We start from the raw sequence: 13,862 nt of genomic DNA on the forward strand, positions 1-13,862 counted from the left end.
CGGGAAGATGGGGCTTTGCATTTTGGACTTCCGACCGGCGAGCTCCCTTCGGCCCGAAATCAATCTTCTTCCTAAGTTGCTTGTCCTCCGGCATCGGTGAGGGTACGAACCTTTTCCGACCAGTGCCTTTGATGGAGGGGCTGGTGTACTTTTCCGTGCCTTCACCTTCATTTTCAAGGTTTTCCTCGCCACTTTCTTGCAGGGAAAAATTATGGAGGGAGACTCCTCCGACGTGAAAGTCATTGGCTGGTCCGAGAGAGGGTCCTCGGCCGACCGGAGGACCATTAGCTGGTCCGAGATGGTGCGCGGTTCTTCGGACTCCGGGGGGGATCCGGCAGGAGCTCCGGCATGATCGAGAGAGTGAGTCGAGTCACCAGCCGCTCCGGAGCTTTGTTCGTGCCTTAGCCAAAGGAGTGGGTTGGTTGGTGAGAATCCGAGGTCGGGAGGGTGGGGTGGGTGGCTGGTGGAGCGGGGCGTGAGGGGGACCGTCGACAGTGGTGAGCCGAGTGAGAATGGGGTAGGCGGCGATGTGGGAACTCAAACGTGGTGGGGGATTCTAGAGAGAAGGGAGAGCGTCTCTCTCTAACTTACAATTTCTCCATCCGTGTTTTTTGGCCGGTGACGAGAGTAGTGGTTGTGTGGCCAAGGCATCGAGAATGTCCGCCGAGTCCAAGGATGCAAGTTGGAGTAGGTTGCTTGATTTTGGCTGCACTTGGCCTCCAACGGCCAGTGCTACACGTGACTCCTCAAGGCGCCAAGGAACTTTCAAAAGTTGCCCTTGTTCCTATTACCATTTCGGGAAGCTTGACTCCCTCTTCCCCCAAGATTCCTTTTGCTTTTGCTGCACCAAGTACCATAGTTTTGTCTTGACCCAATGGGGTGTCCTTCCCCTAGGCGACGGTGGACTCCATGCGGGCTGAAAGGCCGGCCTTCTGGCCGAAAATTGTTGTAGTTTTTCGGGAGATGCTTGTTTTTTGGCCTCTGGCCCCTTCCATTTCTCGGTCCTTGTTATTCCCACTTTGTTCGTGCTCCTCCCACCTAGAAGAGTCCCCCATTACGTGTATCGGAGTCGTCGGGAAGATGGAACCTTTGCACTTAGGACTTCCGGACGAATATCCATCTTCCTCACCGAAATCGATCCTCTTTCTTAGTTGCTTGTCTTCGGGGAGTGGAGAGGGGAAAAATCTCTTCCGACCATTCCCTTTAGTGGGTGTTGCCGGGGTGCTCTGATGCATCTTGATTTTTGCTCTCGTGATTTTCATCACCAACTTCTTGGAGGGTTGCTTCGGGGATGACTTCTCCTCCGACATGAATACCATATGTTGATCCGAGATGGCTATGGCCTCCTCGGGGTCCGGTGGGTGACTCATTGCTTCGGCCAGCCGAGAGGAAGTCTTCTGCGAGGTGTGACCAAGTTCCGGCCGAGGGCGTGACTCCGGGATTGGAAGGTGCGGGTAATGGCCAAAGTGGCTGCCGACGTGGCTATGCGTCTAGGCCGGCGGAGGGGAGGTGTTGTGAGACGATGTGGGTGACGCGTTGTCGGGTGGGGTGGTGGGCGGGTGGTGTGAATGACCGGCGCGGTGAGTAACCGTGGGGCTAAGGGGGAGCCGGCGGAGATGGTAATCGGCGAAGTTGTTTAGGCGTGAGACAATAGGGGAATTTTAGAGAGAGGGAGGAGCTTATCACTCTAGAACAAAAGTTTCACGCCTAAAAATTTGTTACGTTCTTATCTGGGGGCTAGCGGGACTCTGCGGGCAAGTTGCTCGCAGCCTTCCAAAAAACTCCACCCTATTGCACCACGTTTTGCCTCCAACCGCCGGTCACTCTCCGCACCTCCAGTCGGCTTTGGTCGGCGTTCACCACTCTACACGCAATCCCCCAAAGGCTCTGGCCTTTGCACCTCCTCCGACGGTATTTCACCTCCCGTTGCACCTCTCTCCCACACATCCCGCCACCCCCTCGGTTAAAAATCCCACCGCCCGCATCTTGCCTTGCTAGCGGCTAGGCCACATTGTTTCCCCATCAGCCGGCCATGCCGGATCCCCCTTCGCTCTCCCCGCCGGACCTCGAGGAAGTGCGGGACATCCCGGACCATCAAATGGTTTTTCGTTCGAGTGAGGACACACCCTCAAAAAAGTTGGCAAGTCCGTGAAGGTCAAGAAACACACAATCCCGACTCAAGATCCGAAAGAGTACCCCCGGCGCCACCATCCAAAGGAAATGGGCGAAAAACGGTTCGTCCCATCCCCACTCCCGGAGGACAAGCAACTCCGTAAGAAGCTCACTTAGGAGGTGACGGTAGTCCCCCCTCCGAAAAGCCGAAATGCAAGGGAGCGATTTTTCCGGCGAACACAAATCTCGAAGTGGACGGGCTCCCCACGGTCCCTAACGACGACAACCCGGCCAACTTTGTGACCATTGAAGAGGAGTCCATTGGGGCCAGCATTGAGCCGAATGACGTCAACTCCGAGCTCATTTTAAGTCGCATGCAGTTCCCGGCGTCAAAGACCTCATGTTGTACCATCCCCAACCCAATGAGGGTACCGATTGTGAGGCACATGGCGTCTTGGGCGTTGAAAAAGTAGTCTTGCCCGAAATGGAAATGGAGACAATTCCCATTTGGAAAGGCGTTTGGTCACTTACCCCCATCAATGAGTCACGTGATGCCTTGGCCATTGAGCCTCATTTGCAGCCAAAAAAGGATGATCTCCTCCAGCTAGTGTCCCTAGATGTAGCGGAAAGGCTTGATGTGATGGAGGTGCAAACCCTTAATGGCCGTCGACCCACCGGAGGGAAGAAATGCGGCGGAGGCTCGAGGTCTCTTATGGCCGAGGAAGGGTGACTCGAGCAGGGCCGACCCTCATAGCCCCCATGTCCCATCATCCCTTGAAGACTCCCCCCCCCTTGAGAGGGGAAGGACCTGAAGAATCCGCGAGTCCTTTGAGACCATTCCGGCATTTGCTAAGCCCGGGGGGAACGGAACCAGGTCCAGCTTGGGCCGCATAAGGAAATATCGTCAAGGATGTCGCCCTCGTCATTAAACCCGAGTTCCGAAGCCAAGGGCCAATCGAAAGGGAGCGAGAGCCACCCACCGGCCACAACGGGCTTGGAAAACGACTGACCCCAACCAAAGTGACCGACGGGCCCAATACAAATTTCACTTTAGGGGAAGATACGAACACGACGACAAACCCCATGCACCAACACAGGGTGAATGAGGAGGGGGGCGAAGCCGAAGTCCCTAGCCGACTTGGTTAGGGGGAAGCTGAGTTCCGAAGGGCCGCAAGTATTCATCCCCGAGAAAATTCAAAGCATTGGAATGGCAACCTCCTCAAATGGCATTCCGACCATCTGTTTCTCCGGAGCCGAGACTCAAAAATTGGCGACGTCCTTGGACATGCCATCGTCGGTAAGTTCCCCCACTCCATCCCGACTTCATTTCAAATTCAAAAAGCGCTTGATAATATTAAATTTTGCCGAGGAATTACATGGACCTACATTAATGCAAAACACATTCTTGTTCAATTCGAGGACCTTGCGGATTATGCACGATTGCTTAGCGGCCCCAAAGGAACTCCGGTTTGGTACATCGACCGGCATCTGATGAGAGTGTTCAAATGGTCTTCAGAATTTGACGCCTATTGTGAGTCCCCCCATTGCGGCAATTTGGTGTAACCTAATTGGCCTCCCAATCCATTTATATGACCAATCGGCGTTGTTCGCTATTGGAAAACTCTTAGGGACTCCAATCCAAGTAGACCGAGCCACAGCCAACAGGACCCAACTCTCGTTCGCCCCGCATTTGCGTTGAAATTGATATATCAAAACCACCACCCGAAGAGATCATTCTTGACATTTGTTGGCGAGAAACGGTGCAGCAAGTAAAGTGGGACAAGATCCCATCATATTGCCGGGAGTACAAACACGTAGGCCAAAAGAACGACGTGTGCTATGCAATGGGAAAGGCGGTGAGGCCACCGAAGAAGAACTATAACACCCTTGCACAAAATCAACCACACCACGGTGGCCAAAGTCACAAAGAAAAACAGGAACAACCGAAGCAAATGTCCAATACCAACGAGTGGAAATACCAAGGAAAATACAAAGGGCCGAAGGGTCAATCAAAGGCGGGGCACGGGACTAAGGAAGCTGAGCCGAGGGAGTGGTCAGGGCCGGACATCATGGGTGACCTCACTGGTACACATGATGCGGCCACGGACGCGTGTATGCAGCTTGAAGGCTAGAGCTCCTCCGGCTGAGAGAGCCACAACCGAACCATAGGCGTGATCGCAAGCTCCACTCCACTTGGGGGCGAAGTAAACGGTCTCACGAGGGGATTCACGCCTACACGACGTGGAGCGTTCACAAGTTGGCGGGGAGGACCACAGGGTTCGACAAAAGTCTCCTCGGCTAGGGGCCGAGGGTCCCAAGCACCAAGGTACGTGCTAAGCTCCAATCAATATTATTCTTTCATGGAGAATGAGGACTTAGCAATTGATGATGGCGGGTATGGTGAAGGGGTAGAGGATGAGAGGATCCCGCGGACCAATAATGAAGACATCCGGGAGGACCTCATGATCATGAATGCGCCTACCCAAAACGTCCTTAAAAGATTAATCATATCCCATAATATTCATTTTCTTGCAATAATGGAGCCGCTTACAACTCCCAACCTAGAGTAATTTTCCAAGGCCTTGGGGCTGGTGTATCAAGGCTCGAATATAAATGGGAAGATTTGGGTTTTTTGCCGAAGAGGGGGGCAGCTTCGTGGCTGAGAGAGACACGGATCAAGCACTTCATGGCCGATATGGTTCACCCCGCCTTGCAAGCCACATTTGCGTCTTGGCGGTCTATGCAAAATGCATCAAGACCGAAAGGATGCTTTTATGGGACGAAATGAGGGTGTGCTCGATCCTCACGGAGGGAACACCTTGGATGATTGGAGGGGATTTCAATACCATCCTATGTTCGCGAGACAAAGTAGGAAGCGACACGATTCGACAAGCCGAAATGGTGGACTTTGCGGAAACCATTGAAGATTGCGGATTGCTTGACCCGGGCTTCGATGGGGCAGATTTCACATGGGCAGAGAATGGTCTGTTTGAAAGATTGGACAGAGTTCTAGTGAACGAGCCATGGGCTCAGAGATTGGAAGTTACTCGGGTAACAAACCCACCACGGGTATCTTCAGACCACGGGCTTGTGTTGGTTAGATGCAAAGTGACGAACAACCACGCCGGGGGAGGCCGTTTAGGTTCCAAAATATGTGGATCAGACACACGAAGGCTTTAAGGAACTTGTACGTGGGGATTGGAATCAACCGTCGGAGTGTGAGGGACTACTCAATTTCCAGATCAAACTTGCTCGGATAAAGAAAACTCTAAAAGAGTGGAATAAGGAAACTTTTAGGAATATCCATACCAAAATCAGGGACTCGGAGGAGAAGATCGCGATGGTCCAAGCCGTTTTCGAAGAGAGACCATCCCCCGAAAATAGTATAGAGATTAACAGACTTATCGCCGAGTACATCCGACTTCTTAAAATGGAAGAAGACTTCTGGCGCCAAAAGGCTACCCTAAGATGGCTAGCGGAGGGCAATAAGAATACCAAATTCTACCAAGCTGGGTCAAACAAAAAAGGATCTGAATGCGTATCCACCAGATCAATGCGGGAGGTCGAGAGCTATCGGACAAGGTAGAGATCAGAAACTCGGCGGTAGAGTTCTTCCAAAGCCTCCTCGCCCCGGGGCCCCTCACGCTCTCAGAGCCAGATCTCAGTTTGATCCAACAACTCCCACCCTCCCCGGAGGTAATAGCACTCCCCGATCCCCCGAATGAAGAGGAAGTTAAAAAGGCTGTCTTCGACATCTCCGGGGATAGTGCACCAGGGCAGGATGGCTTCATGGCCTCATTCTACCAAGCTTGTTGGGAGACGGTCGGGCCAGAAGTGGTTGCAGCAATCGGACAATTCTTTGGAGGGGTCTTCCTCCCCGAACCATTACGGCCACAAGCATGTTCTTATTCCAAAAAAGCCAGCGCCGGAATCGTGGGGTGATTACCGCCCAATCAGCCCGTGCAAAGTCTTCAACAAGATCATCACGAAGATTCTATCGAAGAGACTAACTCCCCTCCTCCCACTGGTTATTATCTCTCCAAACCATAGTGGGTTCGTGAAGGGACGGCTTCTCAATGATAACGTCCTATTAGCACAATAGATGTTCCATGAGTTCTCGAGAAGTGCTCCGGCCCCCAATGTCGTTGTCAAGATCGATATGGCTAAGGCATACGACCGAGTCCAGTGGCCTTTCTTACAAAAGTGCTACACCGAATGGGATTCTCGGCCTCGTGGATCTCTATGATTGAAAGATGGGTGGGATCATGTTGGTTTTCGATTCTGATCAATGGGGTCCCATCGGGCTTTTTCATATCCACCCGCGGCCTTCGATAGGGAGACCCAATATTACCGGCCTTATTCGTGATTGCAGCCGACAACCTCTCAAGGGAGCTAGACAAGCTTATTTTTGGGAAAGAAGGAGATGACCTTCAAGGCTACCCGCCACTGCATCGAGATAAGCCACCTTGCCTACGTCGATGACATCGTGATCTTCACACAAGCGGCAGCGGGCCCCCTCCGGCGTATTCGAACGTGTCTAGATGATTATGCTGGGGTCTTAGGACAGCAGATCAACTTAGCAAAAAGCAATTTATACATCGCCGAAAGACATGAAGGATGCGCCAACCTGATCCAAGCCGAAGGCGGCTTCGCGAGAGGTACGTTCCCCTTTTTGTACTAAGGGGTCCCTGTTTATCGTGGTGTTAAGCGTACAGACATGTTCATGTTCCTACGGGAAAAGATTGCCGCAAGAATCTCGGATTGGGCTCATCGCCACCTCTCTTTTGGAGGAAGGCTTATGATGGAGACACAACCAAGCTGATCTACAAGGACAAGAAGATGGATCCATTGATCATTCCAAGTGGGCCAATTACAAGAGCTAGAGCTAAGAAGATAAAGGAGTCCATGTTGCTTTTAGTTGTTGAAATAAAAGCCCAATTACAAGACCATTCTACATTGGGCCAAGTGGTGAATATTATTCAAGTTTGTGGGCAGCCCAAGACTTGAAGTTTGGAGTCACTACATATCACATTTTGGAGGCCCAAATTGATGATACATGATGCATTTTCGTCCAAGTTGGAGCAGCCAAAATGAAGGGTCTATTTTAGTTACATTTTATGTTAAATAAGTGACTTTAGATATCCTAGAGTTACATCAAAGGTTTAAGAGTTACTTTTCTTTTATTATGAGTCATTTAAGTGTCTTAAGTTGTACTAATGATGTGAGACTTTCAAGAGTCTATTCTAGCCTATAAATAGGCTTGTAAGCATGTCATTTGAAGACACCATTGATCAAATACGAAATAGACTTTGTCTTGTGAGTTGAATTTTCTTTGTAGAGGTTTTCACTTGTTTGGAACTTATCAAGATACTTTGAGTAAGTTCTTGTGGCGTTCAACCATACCGAGGTTCTTGGCTGATCATATAGCCAACGGGTCGAGGTTTTCCAAGCTCTGGAAGTGGATCAAACCCGATTATCAATCAAGGGAGTCTGCTGCCAAACCTTATATCCAACGGGCCCTTCGTCGTATCCTAATCTATATCATTTGGTATCACGAAATACATATTTCACCTCATATTTTCTTGACCATTTCCTTTCATCCTTCATTCAAGGGCTGAAGTTTGGTTTGTCGTTATTAGTTCTTGTTTGTTCTTGATTTGTTTTTTACTTGTGTTATCTTTGCAAAAGAGAAAGAGTGGTAAAAGGCTTGAGTGGTGAGATTATTTGAGGGGAGGTAAAAGCCAACGAGTGATATACACTAGTGTTTTGTGAGGTTTATTTTTGTGTGATACACGAGTGAACTGTGAGGATGGATTCTACTGATGAAAATCAAATTGATCCTACGTTGCAAGCCATCCAATAACATTTTAGAAGGCTTGGACGTGTTCTGGAAAGTGTTTCAGAGTGCTTGGAGAGGCTGGAACTTCAAGCAAAAATGCAAACAATAACGAGGAAAAAGAGAGTGGAGGAGAGGATAATGCTTCACATAGGCATCGAAATGAGAGGCATGGAAACGGTAGAAGAGGTCACTTATTTAACATAGAGAGAGAAGCTCTCCCTTCTCTCTAGAATTTGTCCACTCTCCCTCCCTCCCCTTTGAGGGAGGTGAAACGTGATTGTTGCATCCGACACATGGTGAAGTCCGGTGGTGAGCTGCCGGAGGGAGAGGCCGCGGCCTTGATACACACGATGCAGCCCCTTTCCTCGCCGGAGTGGAAGTTTCGTTCGCTTGCACGGCCTAAGACCAAAAGGGTTGGCACGCCCCACCCGGAGAAAGCTCGACAAGCCCTCAAACGAGCCGGTCTTGAATCTGGTTCGGAGGTTAGTCGGTCTAAGAAGAAGATGGCATTTGAAATGGTTGATGGACTCGTCGGCAAGCCCCATGGTGAAGGGAGGAGGTCGTCGGAGGCTGAGCAAGCCCTTGTTCGGGTGATGTTGAACGCACTAGCTGAAATGTCTAAGGAAGGGAGCATGCCAACGTGTGAAATGGAGGAACCCGATTGTGAGGAGGTCGCCAGAATTTCGCCAGCGCCGGCCAGCGGGGATCGTGATGTTCCACACAAGGAGAAGGTGCTGGTCAACGTTCTTCATGTGGATGGTACAAGAGGTCATGTGAACCCTTGTCTTGGTGTGGGGGTGACATGTGAGGAAGTGGACGCATGTGACCCACAAATGGAGGAAAGGCCGAATTCTACTTTGCATGGGGAAGTAAGTGTTGGCCCTTTTTTGGTAAGTGACAATTTGAATTCAAATTCAACCCCATGTGACACACACCCCTCCCTCCCACCTCTAGTCAATGGTGAACGCAAAGGGGGTCGGCCTCCCGATGCACCACCGCCGGAATTCTCGCCGGAAAAACTAGTGCCGCCGGCCGGAGCGTGGAAGGAGGCGAAAGAATCCCTATCTCGCGTGGGGATGGGGTCCGTGGAAGGAGCACCAGCCATGCAAAAATTCCAAAAAGCCGAGCCAATCTCGTTGGATGCCACCAAGATCAAAGCCTTGGGGATAGCCGGCTGTTTTGAAGGTACACCATCCCCCTCCTTTTCCGACTTAGAAACGGAGTACCTCTCGGAGAAGCTAGGGCTAGCCGTCGTTGGAAAATTCTCCCATTCGCTCCCATCAACTTACCAAATACAAAAAAGTCTATGAGGATTGGGGTTAGTTGGTTCATTTACTTGGAAATACTTGAATGCCAAGCATATTTTAATCCAATTCCATGAGATGGCCGACTATGTTAAGGTGTTAAATGGTCCTAATGGGAGCCCGAATTGGTATGTTGATGTTCACCCGATGAGGGTGTTCAAATGGGCGCCGGACTTCGATACATTCTTCGAGTCACCGATTGTTTCCGTTTGGTGCAACATCATCGACATCCCGGCGCATCTCTATGAGGAATCGGCCATCATGGCAATCGGTAATCTCTTAGGCAAGCCACTACAAGCCGATCATGCCACCATCCATCAAAGCCGGCTCTCCTTTGCTAGGATTTGTGTGGAGATTGACATTTCGATCCCCCCGCCGGAAGAAATCATCCTCAATATCCGAGGTAAAGATTCAAGGTACAATGTGGCATGGGACCGTTTCCCTTTGTTTTGTGCAAATTGTAAACATGTTGGGCACGTGAAAGAAGATTGTCATGCTTCGGGAAGGAAGAATCGGGTTGGAGGTAGGGATCGCCGAGTACCAACCAAGGCATTTTACTCGAGCAACGTCCCCAAGATCACCCGCCAAGAGTGGCGCCCAAAGGCGGATACTTGGGCATGCACCTCATCAACTAGTGGGTATCCGAACAAGGCTAAAGAATGTACCGACCAAACGTAGAACATGGAGGGATCAACGGATGCAGAACCGTCGAAGATTAAAGAGGCTAGCAGGAGTCAACCACGTGTGGATGATGATGGGTTCCAATTGGTGTCGAGAAAGAGGAAAGGCAAGGTACATAAGGGCGATGTGTACGTCAAAGCGCAACACATTGATTCATGGCATTTGAAGGAGAATGTTGCTACGGTGACATTTGGGATTGATAAATCAGGTGTGAACGAGTCGGGCACTGGCTCAATGAGTGTAGCATGTGGGCCCCCCAACCGGGAGATGGAAGGCTTCATTGAGGACCTTGACCCAGGAGGGTGCGTCCCCTGCGGAGGTATCCCTATCGCTGGCCTTAATTAGGAGATGGACTAAGGTTTATGGTGATGCACAGGCTGCATCAAAAGTGTAATAGGGTTCTTGAGAGTATATAGATGACCACTCTAGTTGTTAGGGAGGCCCTCGTTGTACTCTAATTATCATGGCGAGTCATCACTTTTGGGCGACTCGGTGTTTGTATGGTTGTTGCAAATGGCTTTTGGTAATGCACAGGTGTGGGTCCGCCTTAACCCTCCACCCCTTGGGGTGTTTTTATATTAAAAAAAAAACGGTAGAAGAGGGCGTACAAATGAAGTTGATGGTGATTTGAGAAGCATCAAACTGAAGACCCCAACATTCCAAGGATGGAGTGACCCCGAAGCTTATTTGGAGTGGGAGAGAAAGGTGGATCTCATCTTTGAATGTCACAACTATTCCGAGGAGAAAAAGGTTAGGCTTGCTGCTATTGAATTCACTGACTATGCTATAGTTTGGTGGGATCAATTGACAACTAGTACAAGGCGATATGGAGGAAGACCAGTTTCGACTTGGGAAGAAATGAAAGGCATAATGCGTAAGAGATTTGTACCTTCTCATTATTTTCGTGAATTGTATCAAAAATTACAATCTATGAAACAAGGTACTAAATATGTTGATGAGTACTACCAAGAGATGGAGATTGCTATGATTAGGGCAAATGTTGAAGAAGATAGAGAAGCAACCATGGCTCGATTCTCGCTTTGATTCATTGCACATAAGACAAAGTCGAGAGAGTGAGAAGCTCCTCCTTCTCTCTAGATTTCGCCCACTCTTCCTCCCTCCCTTTGAGGGAGGTGAAATGTGATTGTTGCATCCGATACATGGTGAAGTCCGGTGGTGAGCTACCGGAGGGGGAGGCCGCGGCTTTGGTTCACACGATGGAGCCCCTCTCTTCGCCGGAGTGGAAGTTCCCCTCGATTGCACGGCCCAAAACAAAAAGGGCTGGCACGCCCCACCCGGAGAAGGCTCGACAAGCCCTTAAACGAGCCGGTCTTGAATCTGGTTCGGAGGTTAGTCGGGCGAACAAGAAGATGGTTTTTGATATGGTTGATGAACTCGCCGAAATCCATGGTGTAAGGGAGAAACCGGTGGTAAGCGAGCATGTCCCTATTGGGGAGATGTTGCTGTCTCTTGCTCAAATGGCCAAAGAAGGGGGCGGCCCTACGACAATAGGATCGGCCAGAGCGTCGCCGGCGCATTGTAATACCCCGACTTTTTCTACATTTTATTTGTTCTCGTAGTGACATCGTTTGAGCATGTGAAAAATTTTTTGGCTTTGTTTTGTTTGTCGAGAGAAGAAATAGCATTTTGGACCTATAACAATTATTCTTCCTCTACCCCAATTTTATTTAAATTTTTTTTCAAGCCCAATTCATTTTTGTAGAATCCAATATGAGACCAACAGTAGATATGCTTAAATCTGCTCAAATCTTCCATGTAAATCTTTTCCCATGGAAATATTTATTCCATAGATTCCATAATTTAAATCATTCATTCAATTCCAAAGAAAACCTTGCTTTCTCCCACGATGTGCCGTCATCCACCATCTTGAGAAAGAGGAAAATTAGTTTTGCTGAATTTCAACAAACCAGCAAAATTGACGACGCAGTACAAGCATATATATGCATATCCACCCTCTCACCCCAACACGATTCATCCATCACTTTGGTATCAAAACACAAATCAGCAAAAAAACAAGAAACGGAGAGACAGAGACGTTGAATTGGAGTTTTGAGACAGAGAGAGAGAGCATGTAATGAGCTTTGGGAGAAAGAAGTGAGGGGGAGAGGGGAGATGAAGGAGACGGCGGCGTGTGAGCGACGGCGCTGCTAATCCTGCTTACAGATAGAGAAAAAGAGTGAGGCAACGACGTATGAGAAACAAAATTGGCGACGTTGGGAGCGTGATGGATCCCGTTCAACCGAATGCAGCGGCGGCGAGGCTGCTGAACGACGTGCTGGAGGAAGGTGACGCCGACTCGGTGATGGCAGCAGCGACCACGTCTGCACGGGGCGCGATCTGCAACGAGTTTCAGAATCAAGAGCAGCAGCAGCTCCTGCTGCGTCGCGACATTGGCGATGGTGGTTGGATGTTGAGGAAATTGAGCGATTGGAGCAGCAACGCCCGATCAGCGGCTGCTCGGTGATGACGGCAGACTGAGACAGCAACAGAGGCTTCAGATCGGGGGGGAAGCAATGCCACGATGCTGGTATTCGCCGTGAAGATATTCGAGGCGTGAACGACGGCACGAGTTCCGCCGTCGGGAGATGACTAGCAGCGATAACGCCGCGGTGGAGCAAGCATGACAGCGCTGTGACGGGAATTGAGACGCAGCCAGATGAGAGGCCGAGATGGGGAACGAAGAGCATAATGAGATAGATTCAGGTGCTGCTTTGACTGATGGCGTTGGCGGCGTGGCTTCGAGCGGTTCGGAGTAGCGGCGAGATTGGACACCGACAACGGTGTGATTGATGTTTGTTTCCAATTGGGAGATGAGTCGCTGAGAGAGGAGGCGGCGAGAAGAAGATAGGGAAGTAGGTTCTGATCTTGGGTATTTCACATTTGAGAAGAGAAGAGGAAGAGAGAAGATGATGTCGTAATTTTGATAGAGGTAGAGAGTGATGAGAGGATCTCGGTTGGTCGCTCAATTGATTTGGGCTTTTGATGAAAATGGAGAAAAGAGTTGTTAGGCCAGAGAGTATTTGTTTTGATTAGGCCGGCTGTCTAATTATTCTTGGGGTTAGATCATGTGAAGTAGGATTTATTTAATTATCTTAGCAAAGTCAGCGGCGTGTTGGGCCTGTTGATAAAAACTTTGGAAGAAATAATTAGCTTTCCCGACTGGATGTTAATTTTCCGAGCCGAAGATTATGCTACGGACTATTCAAGTATGGACTCAAAAGAAGAGATATCTCCACGAGCAAGAAAGATAGGCCGGTAAGATTGAATATCATGATCATGCATCTTTTTTTTTTATTTAAGTTAATTTATTTATCTTTGATGTCTAATTTTAGCATGTTATGTTCCTTAAAAAAAGGGGTAATTTTTGCACGCTATTTGAGAATGGAACGGAAAGACAAGTTGAGGATTTTAAGCGAACGAGGTGGGCTTTCTTTTTAAATAAGGACTATGTCCCAAGTATATTTATTTTTGCGAAATATGTTTGTCATGCCATATTTTTGTGTTGCTATGGGACCTATCTGAAGTGGCTTTTGCCATGTAGGTTTAATCGAATTCGGGTCCTAGTAGGGCCGCAAACCCTGCTCGGACTAGTGTACACCCCGTAGATCGTGCGCTATCTCTTTGAGTTGGCCGGTCTAGTGGCTTGGAATGTGGCCACATTCCTTGTCATGTATGTTCAGATATGGTATGGTGATGTTGAGATTGATGGTGATGATGATGTTGGTGAAATGTTTTAGTGACTCGGACCCTTTCAAAGTTAAAACCCCGAGGTCACTCGTTAATGGCATGATAAATTTTTTTTTTATTGAAACTGTTTTCGGCATGAGTCCACTGAGTGCATCAAGTACTCAGCCCTGCATATGTTTTCCCTATGTGCAGGTTGAGCGGTGACGAGCGCGGTGGGT

General features: G+C 49.3%; 1 protein-coding gene across 1 annotated transcript; it reads left to right on the forward strand.

Moving 5' to 3' along the window:
• The first annotated feature begins 9,333 nt into the window (after positions 1-9,333).
• LOC121784261 lies at positions 9,334-9,933 on the forward strand. The gene has a single exon (XM_042182426.1). It carries the CDS (start codon positions 9,334-9,336, stop codon positions 9,931-9,933), a length of 600 nt encoding a protein of 199 aa, XP_042038360.1.
• The last annotated feature ends 3,929 nt before the right edge of the window (positions 9,934-13,862 follow it).

This window comes from Salvia splendens, chromosome 21 (assembly GCF_004379255.2).
Source record: "Salvia splendens isolate huo1 chromosome 21, SspV2, whole genome shotgun sequence".
NCBI classification, from domain to species: domain Eukaryota; kingdom Viridiplantae; phylum Streptophyta; class Magnoliopsida; order Lamiales; family Lamiaceae; genus Salvia; species Salvia splendens.

What these genes read in the sequence shown, in the direction of transcription:
- LOC121784261 (XM_042182426.1), top strand. Translation starts at nt 9,334, where the DNA reads ATGGCCGACTATGTTAAGGTGTTAAATGGTCCTAATGGGAGCCCGAAT.